Genomic DNA, 16434 nt, shown 5'->3' on the forward strand with positions numbered 1-16434 from the left:
TGGTACAGTAGTGCACTAAGGTAGTATAAGATGCTGTTTGCGCCATTCCTTGGCACCTATCCCTCACGAATAACAAGGGTTTACTGTGTATGTTATTCTACTACAGTACTTAGTTTTTGTTTTATTGGAATCGACCCCTAAATGGCTGAGCCTTAGGGATTTGAAGATTAGAAAAACTCATGCTGAGATACACGCCGATAAAGGTGGCGTGAGAGCAAACCTCACTCTCGCATGTTTGATGGGTCACTGACTCTCGTGACGACGTTCTTCTGTGGTTAGCTCGCTGAGAAAGGTGCCAGATACTGATTTTAACCAAGTGATTGGTATTACTTTACACCAAAATATTATTGTAAATATTTTACTACAGCTTGTCCTATGTAAACAGAAGGCCCCCTAAATGAAGGGGGGGGGGGGCAATCACGCATAGCTACATAAGTATTACGAATTACACAAAAAAATATGTCAGCATTTATCCATAGGCAACAGCTTTCCTCAGGAATTTTTCTGAATATTTTCGCAATTTTCCGATTTTTGTCTTATTTTCAACTGGACGCTCCCCTTAAGCTAGGATTCCATTCACGCGGTTGCGATAGCGCCCAAAAAGATCATACTGAAATGTACATAGTTGTTTCCATTGGTATGGCATGAATGCGTTAGCGTTATGCGCTTCCAGTACATTTCAATCGGTCCATGTAGCGATTGAAAACGCAACTGCACGGAAACGGACGAGGGGCTCCCACACTGTGACGTCACTAGGTCTTGCTATAGCTATGCAGTTCACAAATAAGTAATGGGAAATTAGACCAACTAAACAACTTAATTTTATACAGCCTTTATCTGCTGTGTTCTTAGAAAATTAGTAACTGTTTCATCAGTTCACTCAGTATATATCCCAAACAAAAATACCTATTTGTGTAATGCATTTAGAAACCTCGTAAGTGGTCTTTAATCAGGTAAATAAGTATATATCATTTTACTATATCCATACATTTTTGACGCATTTGTTCTAAAATTAAAATTCATGGTCTCGATAAAAGGGTTTTTTGGAATATAAATGATCTTATGCAAAACCAGGATAATTAATAGCAAATCATCCAGTTCATATAAATAGCGCCATAACTTCAATGGGCTGGGAGCCATTTTTCCTGTCCTGTTCCAGCTGTATAGACAGATTATGCAACTGCAACAGGAAACAGGGGTGTCCATTTTCCAAGGCAATTTAACACAAAGGCATACTGTATATGGAATCCTAGCATTAGACAAATTAGTGTATTGCTGCCCATCACTGACTATACTGTATACCCATTGACAACTTGTAATTCTACCAACCCTTCCAATTCATCAAAAAGTCTCTGCATAGCAACTTAATATTCTTAAGCACAAAAAAAAGATGCAAGAATTCATGGGTGATTATTAGAGAACCCACCTTTTGAGCTGACAATCTGGCCATGAGGATTTTCCAAGCATCACCCACATTGCTGTCATATTTCCAACATAGCAGGAATTTTTGTTCACTCTGTAAGTAAAAAATAAAATAAAAATAAAAGACATAGTAAAGTTTATTTCAATATACAGTTTTGAAAGCAGAGAATGTAACTAAAGTATGATACATGGAGGCAGATCCCAGGTTATCTTCTTGAATCTCATAAACTGATTCATATTTACCCAAACACTTTCATTATAAAACAAGGAGGAAAAAAGAGGAGAAACGAGGTTCAGGAATAACCTCCACATAACATCCTAATATAGAAGACAAAAATTGTTTACCCCAAATTCCCAAAGCCAAAAAGATCTGAGAACCGAAGAAATTTCGAGACAGTAAAAGTGATGTTCGTTGGGGTAGATTGTAAGGCTGTCAGTTTAGTATTGTACTGGAAATGCAGTAAATCCCCAAGGGTCAGGACCCCATAAGTCCGGACCTTTTCCGAGCAAGAAACATTCGTCCAAACCCAAAAATGTTTGTTGTCAGAAATTCCTCAAGTGGCCATTTGAAATTGCCAGCAGCCATCAATCCCTTGCACACTTTCTTCCTCTCGGACCTGTGAATCAGCAGTTTTAGTCCCCCAATCTTAAAATAAACTCGTCCATAATGCTGCACTGTGATTGGTTAGCTATAAGTTCAACACACATTAATCCAGAGAAAAATGGTATGAATTTAGGTAACAAAATTCAAACAATGGTGATGGTAATCCTCCTGGGAAGGGATAAAAAATCTACTACTACTACTTTGCTGTCACTCGGAATAGAGTATCACGATCATCCAGCTATGATAAAATTATATAAGTCATTAGGGATGACACCTTTGGTGCTGAGCACTGAGGAGACTAAAGAGGCCGATATGGGACGGCATGGTCGTCCACAGATGTTGCACATATGGAGGGCTACATCTAGTGTGGGAGGGGCGGTGGCAGTGTCTTTCTGGCATTGGGACTTGTCTGCCTCAGTATGCAGTCGGGCTAACACGAAAGTATTGACACCTTCTCGTGTGGTGCTCCTCCAAGCGTTACGGCGTGGAGTGATTGTCTCCCAGGTGAAGGGGTCGATTTGGCACTTTTTCAGGTTTGTCTTAAGACTATCCTTATACCTTTTCAGTTGCCCGCCAGAGTTACGTTTACCATTCGTAAAGTAGCTGCTTTGGCAGTCTACTGTCGTTCATGTGGGTAACATGGCCAGTCCAATGTAGTTGTTCATGGGTAATGATAGCCTCGATGCTCCTGCAGTTGGTATCAGCAAGAATACTGGCATTTATTCTATTGTTTTCCCAGCGAACTCGGAGGATGGAACGTAGACTACGTTTGTGAAAGTTTTCAAATGCCTTGAAGTGCCTCCTGCATGTGACCCATGCCTCGCTGCCATATAGCAGGGTGGGAAGGACCACTTGTTTCGATGTATGTGCAACTTTGAAGATAATTGCAGGTCCCTACAGCTGAAGACACAGGTACGGAGTCTGCCAAAGGCTTGAGATGCACATCTGATCCGATGCTGAATCTCTTCATTTATGTCCACGGTGGTGGACAGGTGGGAGCCGAGATACTGGAAGTGGGTAACATTAGAGAGGGTGGTACAGTTAAGATGAATGGATGGTGGAGGTGTGGCTGAACCAAGGGCAGGCTGAAAAAGAATCCGAGTCTTACGTACATTCACCTAAAGCCCAAGTGTGCATATGCATCTGTGTAGGTGTTCAGGATCTCCTGTAGGTCGCGTTCAGTGTGAGCGACAAGGGTAAGGTCGTCTGCATACTGAAGTTCAGTAATGGAAGCTACCGACATCTTTGTTCCTGCCTGGAGTCGTCCTATGTTGAAAAGACTCTTCATCCAGTACTGGATGTTCACTCCGCCGGCTAAATTGGCCCTGCCACGAGTAAGGAAGGCAGCTAAGAAAATGGAAGAGAGAGTTGGTGCCAGTACACATCCTTGTTTTACCCCTGTTTAGATGGGGAAGAACTCAGACTGGGTGCCACTGTGCAGGACACTGCCATTCATGCCATCATGGAGTTGCGTCACAATGACAATGAATTTTGGTGGGCGGCCAAAAAGGCTGAGAGTCTACCAGAGGGCTTCCCTGTTGATCGAGTCAAAGGCCTTGGTTAGGTCGATGAAGGCCATGTACGGGTCACGACGCTGTTCTCTGCACTTTTCCTGTATCTGACGGGTAGCAAAGATCATGTCAGTGGTGCCACGTGATGGTCTAAAGCAACATTGAGATTCTGGGAGGAAGTTTTCCGCCTCAGGAAGAAGTCTATTATGGAGGACTCGGGAGATAATCTTGCCAGCCACGGACAGCAGCGAGATCCCGCGGTAGTTGTCATAGTCTGACCGGTCTCCCTTGTTCTTATAAATATTGACCATGGAGGCGTCTTTAAGAGCTTGGGGATTTCCTCCTTTCCCATACATTCTCCAGGAGAGAGTGGAGACAGCTGGTAAGCAGAGGTCCTCCTGCTTTATACACCTTGGCTGGGATTCCATCAGGCCCTGAGGCTTTGTTATTCTTCATTCTGTTTGACGGCAATAGCTACCTCATCCAGGGATAGAGGATAGCTGAGGCGAGTCAACTCTGGATGCTGAGGGACCTGCTGGGTAGTCAGGACATCCACATCGGTGTTTTGGTTGAGGAGCAAATGGTAGTGCTCTTTCCAGTGCTAAAAGATGCCAGGAGTGATTGGTCCATAAAGTGTTTTAGTGTAATAAAAAAATTTGCCCATCTTGTGTTGATCTGCAATAATTTTACATTTCACATTATTTACTTTTAAACCAGTCATTCTTTAGATTGCGACGTTTGCGCTTAACCGCCGCATTCTTCTTGCGGAAGGTATCAGCTTTGGCCCGAGACTGAGGGTTGTTCTGCCAGTCAGTTAAAGCAGCACATTTATCATCGAAGAGTACATTAATTGCCGGGTCATTTTCATCAAACCAGTCCTGGCGTATTCTTCGATCTGTAGGTTTTTGTCATGAGTGTCGAGAATACCCCATTCAGCACTGGGATTTGGGTTGTAAATTCTCAGGTTGTTCATCAGCCCATGTTCGAGCTGCTCTCTGAAAGCATGTACTACCACTGGATCCTCCAGATGCTGAGTATCAAAACCTCTTCTGGAGGCTTGTTGCCTTCGTCGTTTTGGGGTGACATGAAGTGAGAGCTTGGCTCTGACGGGCCGATCAGTGTGGCAGAGGTCTGAGCCACGCATGGCTCGAGTGATGCAGACATCTCGGCGATCTCTTTCTCTGACAATGAGATGCCAGTGTTTGAATCGTGGATGTTGCCACGAACCCTTCAAATTGTCAGCCTGCCTAAACAAGGTATTGGTGATAGGCTGTGTTCAGCAAACTTGCTGAGGAGTAAGCCGTTGGGATTTCACTTGCCTCGTCCATTTCTTCCTATGATTCACAGCAAAATGTCAGCAACTTTGGCATTGAAGTCACCTAGGATAGAGGTTAGCACTCTGTCAAGGTCAGCATAAAAGGCCTCCTTGATGTCATCCTCTGCATCCAGTGTTGGGGAGTATGCACTGATGAAGAAGGCGTGATCCGAGTGATTCAGTGGGACTTGGAGTGTCATGAGACGCTCGTTGATCCCAATAGACATTTCAGTTAGCCTGTGTAGGATGCGCTGACAGATGGCAAAGCCAACTCCATGAATGCGGTTTCTCTCCGCAGTAGGCTTACCCTACCAGAAGAAGGCACAGCCAGACCCCCATTCTGTGGGTTGACCCTTGTATGGGAACCAGGATTCACTAATGGCTGCTATATCGATGTTATACCTAGCCAGCTCTTTTGCCATAAGGGCAGTTCTTCTTTCAGGATGCTCATTTGTGCCAGTATCCAGAAGGGTCCTGACATTCCATGCAGCGACCATAAAGTGCAGTTGCCCAGTCAGATTGGTTCTTTAGGCAGGCTATATTTAGGGCACCTTTTCTACCCCCCTCCCCATGTGGGGTGAGCAGAGTGGCTCCTCGAGAGGGCTGCTCAGTCACACAGACAGAACCGGATTACACTGCTGCCTAGATCCCAGTACATAAACGTCCATCTTATTTATGCCGCCCATGTGCAGAGTTGTGACTAGAGACTCTCGGCAGTCATCTCTGCCTGTCCCCGTCGCCACTTGACTGTTGCCATAGGACATTTGGGGGTATAGGGGTTTTGATGATGATGAGAAGTATGAGCTGGGTGATGGCTGCGTGTGCTCGCGCACACACACACACATTTGGCAATATGAGGACCTCCTCTACATCACACTGCTTGGTGAACTTTCTGGATTTTCTGCACAAAAACTTGCAGAAACGTAAGACATCACTGGCCGTTGCCCTTGTGGACTTCAGGAAGGCCTTTGACCTTGTTGATCACTGCACTGTTATCAACAAGGCTATTGCACTAGGGCTGCCCACCAACCTGGTCTCATGGCTCACTGATTTCTTGAGTGGATGTCGCCAAGCAGTGATGTATCAGGGCTTGGTCTCTACATTCCATCACCTCACCTGCGGTGTTCCCCAGGGGACCAAGATGGGACCACTGTGCTTCCTCATCCTGATCAACGACGCTCTATCGGACACTCCTCACAGGTGGAAGTACGTGGATGACTGCACTGTGGGGGTTTCAGTGGACAACACCGCACCAGACTACTCATCGCTCCAAGGCACCCTGGACAGGCTACAGGCATGGACTACGGAGAACAAGGTCACCATCAACCACACCAAAACCGTAGTAATGCACATCAATACCGCCACCACTCCAGTGCAAGCCCCAGCAGTCACAGTGGGTGCCCATCCTCTCCAGCTGGTGCAGTCTGCCAAACTCCTGGGTGTAACTATAGACAACAAACTTGACTGGAAGGCCCATGTAAATAACACAGTCAAGGCAGCCTCGTACCGTCTCTACATGCTACGAAGACTTAGGTCACTTGGGACACCCACGCCAGAGCTGAGGACCATCTACAACGCCTTTATTCTCCCCAAACTAACGTATGCATCACCAGCCTGGTCGTCTTCTCTCAACTCCACCCAACAACGTCAGCTAGAGAAGGTACAGAAAAGGGCCCGCAGAATCATGCTCGGCGCAGAATACTCCGGCTACACCAACGCTCTCTCCACCCTGGAAATGCCATCCCTCAGTGACCTCCACCACCAAGCACTGGAAAGGTTTGGCCGTGGACTACTGCACCACCCTCGCCACCTCCTGCCCCCCACCCAACTCACTCAGTCCGCCACTACAACAAAATTCAGCCCATAAGAGCCCGCACCGATAGATATAAGAACAGCACCATCCCATCTATTGTTAAAATAATAAACAACTCCTGATTTATGTACTGCACAGCCCTGTAAATGTATTCAATGCATATTATATTATTATGTCTAAATTAAATGTAAGTCTGTATATTTTCAGCCACCGACTGCAACTCTATTAATAAACCGTTTATTATTATTATTATTATTATTATTATTATTATTATTATTATTATTATTATTATTATTATTATTATTATTATTATTATTATTATTATTATTATTATTATCATCGTGAACAACAGAGTAAGTTCCCCCTCCTCGCCCACCTGCCTAGTATCTCCCACACACTACTGGGGGAACCTCTCTACCTACCTACCTACCTACCTGTACCTGCCTGCCTGCCCACTGACCCAACAATTTCAGTATTTTCATTTAGTTGATCTACAAAAACTCCTCTCGCTTAAATTAAACTGAAGTAAAAAAAAATGGAAAATATATTAAATTTTATTGGTTAACTATTTCAGTTATGAATCACAAACTGTAACTATATTAATTCCTTTAGTTTGACAATAACAGTAAACTCAGCATCGTGAGTTAATGGGTTAGAGAAGGTGTAGTAGGGGGCAGGGAAAAAACACTTTTATTTGAGTTGCAGGCTGCACTTTTCAGGCATCGTTTGTATGGCTGTAACAAACACCTGTGCAAAATTTCATGCCATTTCATGCATACTTACCCTGCCGCATCGCGAACGACTTTTTGTCAACTTTTAGTGTATACCAAAAATTAGGTGTCATTTAATGTTTTCCAGGATAATGATACATTTTACATGGGTGACATCGATTTAATTCACATGTTATTTTACAGGTACACTGTATAGAAAATCATTACAAGTTCATATTGAAATTCTTTTTTGTGCGGAACCTTGGCATCATTTTCCTAGACAATAATCTTTGCCTAATATATCCATCTCTCGATTCGTATCCCGTCACTTCAGTGCAAGCTTCAGTCATCACTTTTATGCCTCTCGACCGCCTGAGTGCTGTTTGGCCACTTGGGCACCACTAATGGTGTCTCAAGAATGTCATTAACCTGTAGATTTGACAGAGAAGCAATGTAAGGAGGCTCAGTCTTGAGTTCATTCCTCCAGTTAATCATGGAATGATAGTTTTTGCTTGCCACTTTAGTTTCGGAGTCACCACCTTTCTCATGTTGACTACAGGAGGCACATCCTCATTCCCATCTCCATCTTTACCCTCCTCATCAGTATAGTTTAACAAATTCTCGTCAACAGCAGCATCAGAATCTTCCTCCCCCTCTTCAGATCTGCCAGTGCATTCTTCCTTTTGCTGATTCTCCTCTCTAATTTTTCTTATCATTGAGACAGCTTTTTCTCTAACAGTCATGTCCTCATCTGCACACATACCAAGAAGAAGTTGATCTGTGTGGGCGAAGTATGCATTTCTCTGACAGCCTTCTTCACTATCGTCTCCTCCTCACTATTCAGGTGTTTCATATATAGCAGGGACTGGAATACGTTCCTTGAGCCGTGTGTTACGTAAGGGTGTATCTTGATGTAAAACCACATTGGAGCACTGAACTTTATTATTGTAATGACAATTCTTTTCAACTCATGGCTGGGTCTTGATGTTGCTACATACAGCCTGAGGATTCTACTCCATAAGGTGTTCCACCTTGACACACAGGGAGGACCTGGCTCAATAGCAGCCAAGTTATCTTCAACAACACCTGTGATAACTCCTTTACAAATCCTATACAGGTATTTCTGATCCCAGGACAGATCTTTCTCCACTTCATCATTAAACACAGGGAAATCAGGGAAACTGACTGGCTGGAAGGCGACAACTGGAAGCTCAGACAAAGACTCCTTGATCTGCTTTCCAATGGGACCACGCCAATGCTCAGGACCACTTGGTTTACCATCATAGTGATAAAAAACTGCGCGGAAAGGCAGCTCATTTCCGTGAAGCTGACATATGAAATAATGGAGTGGGTGACCAAGTAACATTTCAAGATGATGAATGACTCCATTTTCTGATCCTACATTTACATTGGTTCCATCACAACCAACACACACACAATGGGCTGCTGGGTTAGATTTTTCTCCACCAGAAACTCGTGAATAGTTTTGGCAATCTGCTTTCCGTGTCCAGTCTTGGGAGTCACATGTGTGAGATATTCATTGCCAGGCTCAACCATGATGACATAATGATCTTTCACCATCATCCTCGAACTCCATTTCTCGGTCTTCTCATTCTTTATCATCACACGAGTGGCGGTCTTCTTACCATCAAAATAGAGTGACGTCAAATTATCTAAACTATCCATCTCAATTTCTTGCCTCTTAAATCGGTATTTTTGTCTCGCATCCCGCAGCTTATGTGGTCCAATAACCTGACTCTTGTCATCCTTTGTGATAATGCCATAGTCAGTTAAGGTGGCAGTAGCAATGGCAGCTCCAGCATAATCACTAATCAAGTATCGGTCACAAGCGGCAGCCAGTGTAGGGAGTCTTGTCCGGTTCTGTGAACTGGTGTCTGTCAGAGCCCTTGGATCAAGACGTGCGGCGTCTCAGAATGACTGCTTATGGGTGACTGAGGAAGCACGTGGTGATCCTGCGGTGTGAACTGCTTAACGTTAACTATTTGAATAATTTCAAGTGCGCCAACTTACCCAGGTCTCCCCTACATTACAGTACAGTAACACAACATTGAGAAATGAAATGAGAAAAGGCTGATAATCAATATAGACATAGCACCATACTCATCTGCAACAAGACAACTTGAATGAAATAAGAGATATGAAAAAAAAGTTGATAAACACTGAACAGAACATTGCACCGCCACAGCGGCTGTTTGGCTAGTACTGTAGGTAAATGTAAAAATTTCTGTAGAAAATGCGGCAGACTAAACCTCGACATATCAGCTTCAAATTTGGCATGGAGTCTTAGATATGTATAAGGAACAATGCCTGAAGAGTGCAGCTTTGAGCAAATTTTCACTGCCCCCTACTGTACTCCCTCCCTCCCTCCATCACACACCCTGCCTCTCTTGCTTCCTTTGCCCTCCATAATTGTTTAATTAATAAGAATAAATAGAAAACAGAGATAAGAAGGAAACATTATGTCTGGGGAAAAAGTTATTTTCTCCTCATTCTCTCGTGTTACTGACCTGACCTGATGCAATAGCAGGTCACCCATTGTATATAAACTCTTCTCTCCTTATGAGTGATGCTGGGGTGGGGGAACAGTGGTCTCATATTACTGACCTGATGTATTGTCAGGTCATCCATTGTCAGGGTGGGGAATTAGTGGGTCTCATGACCTGAAGTATAATGTCTTGAATAAAGACAAAAGTAATATACAATACTGTAGAAGTTTATTAAAAAAAATATTTTATACAATAAATTAACTTGTTTATTATCAAAATTTATATGTACACTAGTCTTCAATGGAGATACTGTACTTTGGTTTAATCAGATTGTTATAGGCCTAATGAGAGCTAATAGGTAGATGACACTTGTGTAAACGTGGAGGAGGACGGGGGGTCGTGCCTCGTTTGTTTATTATAGTCTTGTATGATTAGCCTCTTATGATGTGTTTTATCATCAATAATGTAACATACAGTAATAAATAGAACAAAATTATATATACAGTAATTTGTAATTTGACTTCAAAATAAAAAGAAAATGTAAAAGGAAACACACATGACATTTTTTGCACATTATAATACAAATTTAAAGGTCATGGTTGAGGACCCCAGACAATCGGCAAGTCCAGACCCCGTTTCCCCCAAATTGTCCGGACTTTCAAGGGTTTATTGTACTGTCTAGTAGTCACTCTGGTAGAGGTAAAAGATGAGTCATTAGCTTGATGGCCCAACAGTGATCTAATAGATTGTGTTTCTCACTCCCTTGTAAGTAGAGTAATACTCATATCTCCAGACAAGTTTGAGAGGATGTCAAATTTGTTGGTAGAAAAGTTAGAGTCTATTGGTAACTTTGAACAGGAGGCTATAAAAGGTGTGTTACTGAGCTGGGTGGCTGTCGCAGAGTAATTTCTTTTACAATATGATTGGCTGCACGGCTACGTTGCTTGTATTTACATGAATGTGGCATGATGTTAGCCGTCGTGTCACCGTATAACAAAAATGACAAAAAGACCTGCCACTTGACATAAATGTGTATCACAAGACACAACAGAATGCTTTAAGCAGTGCCACTCTGTGCCACCACCATCTTGGTAGATAAGCACCATGTTTATACTTACACATAATATAGATACATTAACAAGAATCAAAACACACTTATACTGTACGTTGGTCACCCAGCTGACCTGAGCCGAATGCACCCGACTGTTTACAGCCAGACATATTCACTTTATCATTTGTGTTTATTTTGTGCCTTTGAGCTGTTATTTTATTGTGAAAATATCAAAAAGAGAAGCAGTTACCTCATGGGTAATGGTGAGAAGAAGAAAAGAAAGCACCATTTATTATCAATAGTGGAGATGTGTTCATAAAGTTATTTTATTGTCAACACGAGTAACACATTAATAAATGGACATATATTGTACATTCCCAAACACCTACACGTCCATTAAGTCTGGATGTTTACTATACTGGTAACATAAGATACATAGTTTACATACAATCTTATATAATGACCATATAGGATAACTTACAGTATATATTGAGCACCATTAAAGAGTACAGTATGTACTTTATACTAGAGTACGGTACAGTGAAAAAAGTGAAAGTGGGTCCCATAGGCATGACTGCCTGTTAAAGACAGAGTGGACACAACACACTGTATACTAAGCCTTCAGTACACAAGGAGGCAGCATGGCCGGTACTGCACTCGACTGCATTCACTTCCCCAAGTTATAAACTCAGGTACCCATTTACAGCTGGATGAACTGGGAGCGCCCGGGAATCGAACCACCGATCCCCGGAACAGGAGCCAAGCGCTGTATCTGCTCGACCCCCTGGCTCCTTCTCCCTATACACTACTGAACATAAAGGCAAACACTACTAACCTGTATTTATCAATTAATAAGAGTCGCTCCTTGTCAATACAATCATATATATACTGGACATGAAAGGAGTCCCCAGTTTTGGGAGCCTCTTCTCCTTTGGACACCAAGTGTATTGTGTGTGGTCCCGTAGTTTCAGTCATTTCACCACCCCAACACTGAAATAAAACACACATGATTAAATATAATGTACTGTACAAGAGAGGTAGCCACTCTGAGGGAGACCCAAAGCATAAAATGCCTCCCAGCAGTTAGCTGGGAGGCAGAAAACAACTTTAATTTGTAAAATATATCTAGATATATATAACATCAGACTAATAATACAAAACAATTTAACCCTTAAACAATGACAACTGTAAATAGAAGATGAGTGCCTATTGTTCAACAATGATGGTGACCATCTATATAATCAGGAACTTTCACCGCCATAATCTTTAAATTTGGCGCCTGATTTCTGTTTTGAGTGATTTATTGTAACCCTTCCTTCCTTGTGCTGGTCATCCCCCCTCCTGTACAGTACAGGGGTCATTGCTATACTGTAGCTACTCTGTACCAGTATGTGCCATTCACATAAATGCCACTAACAAATACAGTCGACACTCGTTAATTCGGACTAATAGGGGGGGAAGGGTGTCCGTTTTAGACGATTGTCCGAATTAACCGATTTAGGGGTTAATATTGCATTAAATTTCAAAGTCATTGTTTTCGTCACGATTTCATCCCACTTTCCACTGTAATACGTACGTAATTTCAGCAAAAATATTACATTTCCGTGAATGTATTATATCAAGCACAGTATGAATAGAATATTATTGTAATATAACAGAATTTTAACCGAAAACTATTAAAAAAAACGAGTAACATCTCAAGAACATCGGAAGCTTAGGTAAAGTCTTTTGTTTTCGTCATGTATTTTATCCTATTTTACATTGAAATACATCACGTTTCAGCAAAACTACTACAGTATTTATTTCCGAGAATATATGCATTCAGGCGCAGTTTAGGTAAAATATACGTGTGATGTATTAGTTTTTTAACTGAAAACGATTCGAAAAACACGTACCCTCTAGCCCTGTTCAAGGAGAGGACTGGGAGAAGCTTTTTGGTGCTGCAGACAATGACAAGGAAAATGATTTATATGGATTTTAATGAAAATATTCAGAAATATGGTATCGTAGTATTTATTCAAGTCAATCAGGATAGAATATTATTGTATTACAACAGATTTTTAACTGAAAACCAATAGAAAAGTGATTACGGTAACATCTTTTGAACGAAAGAAAGCGAAAGTCATTGTTTTCGTCACAATTTTATCCCACTTTCCACTGTAATACGTACGTCATTTCAGCAAAAATATTACATTTCCGTGAATGCATTATATCAAGCACAGTATGAATAGAATACCATTGTAATATAACAGTATTGTAACCAAAAACTATTAAAAAAAACGAGTAACTTCTCTTGAACATCGGAAGGTTAGGTAAAATCTTTTGTTTTTGTCATGTACAGTGAGTTCTGCTATAACGCGTGTTTTGACAACGCGAATTTGCTCTAACGCGATTTATGAATTGAGGAACGATATTTGTAAAATGCGAACTCGTTTGCTCCAACGCGATTCCACTCGAACGGTTGTTATGGCTTCAGTTCACGTTCGACATCACATGTTCAATTGAGTTATGTGTTTTGTTTGTGAACAATTGCAGAAATAATGTACAGTATGTAATATTTATGTATACAGTATACCTATATATTATAAGTAAATTGTAAAATTTTAAATAAAAGAGAAAATCAAATTACATAGCGTTTTACACCTGCGCTCTCTTTACATCACACACAGTGTTTACAGTTCACGTTCGACATCACATATTCAATTGATTTATGTGTTTTGTTTGTGAAGAATTGCAGACATAATTTATGTAATATTTGTGTGTGTGTGCCAAGCTGAAGAAGATGCTCTCTCTCTCTCTCTCTCTCTCTCTCCCCCTACTCTCTCTCTCTCTCTCTCTCTCTCTCTCTCTCTCTCTCTCTCTCTCTCTCTCTCTCTCTCTCTCTCTCTCTCTCTCTCTCTCTCTCTCTCTCTCTCTCTCTCTCTCTCTCTCTCTCTCTCTCTCTCTCTCTCTCTCTCTCTCTCTCTCTCTCTCTCTCTCTCTCTCTCTCTCTCTCTCTCTCTCTCTCTCTCTCTCTCTCTCTCTCTCTCTCTCTCTCTCTCTCTCTCTCTCTCTCTCTCTCTCTCTCTCTCTCTCTCTCTCTCTCTCTCTCTCTCTCTCTCTCTCTCTCTCTCTCTCTCTCTCTCTCTCTCTCTCTCTCTCTCTCTCTCTCTCTCTCTCTCTCTCTCTCTCTCTCTCTCTCTCTCTCTCTCTCTCTCTCTCTCTCTCTCTCTCTCTCTCTCTCTCTCTCTCTCTCTCTCTCTCTCTCTCTCTCTCTCTCTCTCTCTCTCTCTCTCTCTCTCTCTCTCTCTCTCTCTCTCCTCTCTCTCTCTCTCTCTCTCTCTCTCTCTCTCTCTCTCTCTCACCTCTCTCTCTCTCTCTCTCTCTCTCTCTCTCTCTCTCTCTCTCTCTCTCTCTCCCCTCCCTCTCTCTCTCTCTCTCTCTCCCCTCTCTCTCTCTCTCTCTCTCTCTCTCTCTCTCTCTCTCTCTCTCTCTCTCTCTCTCTCTCTCTCTCTCTCTCTCTCTCTCTCTCTCTCTCTCTCTCTCTCTCTCTCTCTCTCTCTCTCTCCTCTCTCTCTCTCTCTCTCTCTCTCTCTCTCTCTCTCTCTCTCTCTCTCTCTCTCTCTCTCTCTCTCTCTCTCTCTCTCTCTCTCTCTCTCTCTCTCTCTCTCTCTCTCTGTATGAATGGAATTCGTGGTTTAGAGTGAGTGAATACTACTACTTAAACACATCAAAACTATGTTAATTGATCACTGTATAATAAATTCATTCACTCATAATTTCAAATTCCCTTATCATCCGGTGTTATATACAGAAATACTTGAGTCCCTGAGCGAGTACACAAAAAGAAAACGGAGGACTAAGACATCCTGGAGTGGATAGAGAACGGACATCTCTACTGGGGGACTCAAACGTTTCTCATGTTTTGTGGGCGCTCTAGCATAATATGAATAATATGTAAATTACAATTTACACACACACACACACATATATATATATATATATATATATATATATATATATATATATATATATATATATATATATATATATATATATATATATATATATATATATATGTAACCGGTCGGAATTTACTGGACTTTAATTTCTCACCTGACTTGGGGTTTATTAAAAATTAATAGATGGTAATGGCAGTGGAAGCGCCCCTTTGAGAAAAATCCCGAACCAGCACAAGAACACTTAAATCTACTACACAAAATGAACTGTCCGTGACCCGTGGAAGGATAGCGTCTGTGACTGGGATGAATGAGACACACTGTACAATTTAGACACTTATATTCCTTCCAACACTACAAACACAATCAAATAATGGTACACCAATATGCGCACCTCTTAACTTAAACTTTAAACACTACTCTGGGGAATAAAAGTTATACATGACATAGAAATTATTAGAAACACAGGCAACAATAAATTTGAAGTATTAAGAAATGTTGTTTGCACACATGAACCGGCCTTAAGGGCTTTCACAAAATAATATCAGTCACTTAGGAAATGGTACTAAAAAATAAGAAATTAAATACTCCACAATGAATAGGCCTTAAGGGTCTTCAACAAAATAATATCAGTCACTGAGGAATGGTAATAAAAGATAAGAAAGTAAATACTCTACAATGAATAGGCCCTAAGGGCTTTCAGCAAAATAATATCACTCAACAAAATTATAGCACCCCAACAGGTGTACACTTCCTAACCTAACCTAACCACTGCTCTGGGGAACAAGGTTATACCTGAGATCAGAATTATGAAGAATTAGAGGCATTAAAAGAATCAAATCACAGTATCACTCTGGTTCCACTTAATGGCACAAACATTCAAAAAAACACTACTATCAAAATTATTTAAGAAATATTAAACTACACACGTCAAGATAATATCAGTCTGAGGAATGGTGTTAACTACACCCGTGATAAGGAAGATAAAATGTTCCTCTAGGTATCTCCTAGAGTCCTAGACTCACGGTCTCAGTGTGTGACCATTAATATACTCAGATAGCCTCAGTGTACTCCCAGTGCGTCCATGGGCAGGACGAGAGTGAGCCAATCAGACCTTGTGCAGTTGAGAGAAACTTTAGCTTCCCGTTAGCAAGAGGGTTTCACTAGCTGACCGAGGACACGTGGTGTTGTGCACCGGAGTGGTAAGAACTGATCACCCACTGCCGATGCTGGTCCCGTGTCGTTTTAGTTGTCGGGAGCACTCGTTCACTCAAGAGATCCTTTGCTACCCCGCTAAACAGTGACAGGCCTACACTGATCGGTCCAATGGCGACAATCGCCACCCTCAATCATCAACGGCAGTCAATCTCTCGCAGTCAACTCCGGTCAACTCCAATCAACTCCGGTCAACTCCAATCAACTCCGGTCAACTCCAATCAAGTGGGTTCTGACGGAAACCCTGAAATGAACTCACTGTTAGCTCTAGTTTACTTTATCACTGCCCTATCTAACCCTGTCTGAGATCGAATGAGACTTACTTGTTATACTGCAATAGCGCAGCAC

General features: G+C 41.9%; 1 protein-coding gene across 1 annotated transcript in view; it reads right to left on the minus strand.

The window, feature by feature from the left end:
- Window positions 1-1398: 1398 nt before the first annotated feature.
- The window catches only part of LOC121875044, a 31806-nt gene continuing 16770 nt past the window's right edge, over window positions 1399-16434 (minus strand). Inside the window, exons 2-3 of the mRNA XM_042379393.1 lie at window positions 11769-11923; window positions 1399-1516 (exon numbers count right to left, since the gene is read on the minus strand). Of these exons, the coding sequence (XP_042235327.1) occupies window positions 1414-1516; window positions 11769-11923 (258 nt within the window). The 3' untranslated portion in view covers window positions 1399-1413. The remainder of the gene's footprint in view (window positions 1517-11768; window positions 11924-16434) is intronic.

This window comes from Homarus americanus, unplaced genomic scaffold (assembly GCF_018991925.1).
Source record: "Homarus americanus isolate GMGI-L3 unplaced genomic scaffold, GMGI_Hamer_2.0 scaffold5823, whole genome shotgun sequence".
In the NCBI taxonomy this organism is placed as follows: Eukaryota; Metazoa; Arthropoda; class Malacostraca; order Decapoda; family Nephropidae; genus Homarus; species Homarus americanus.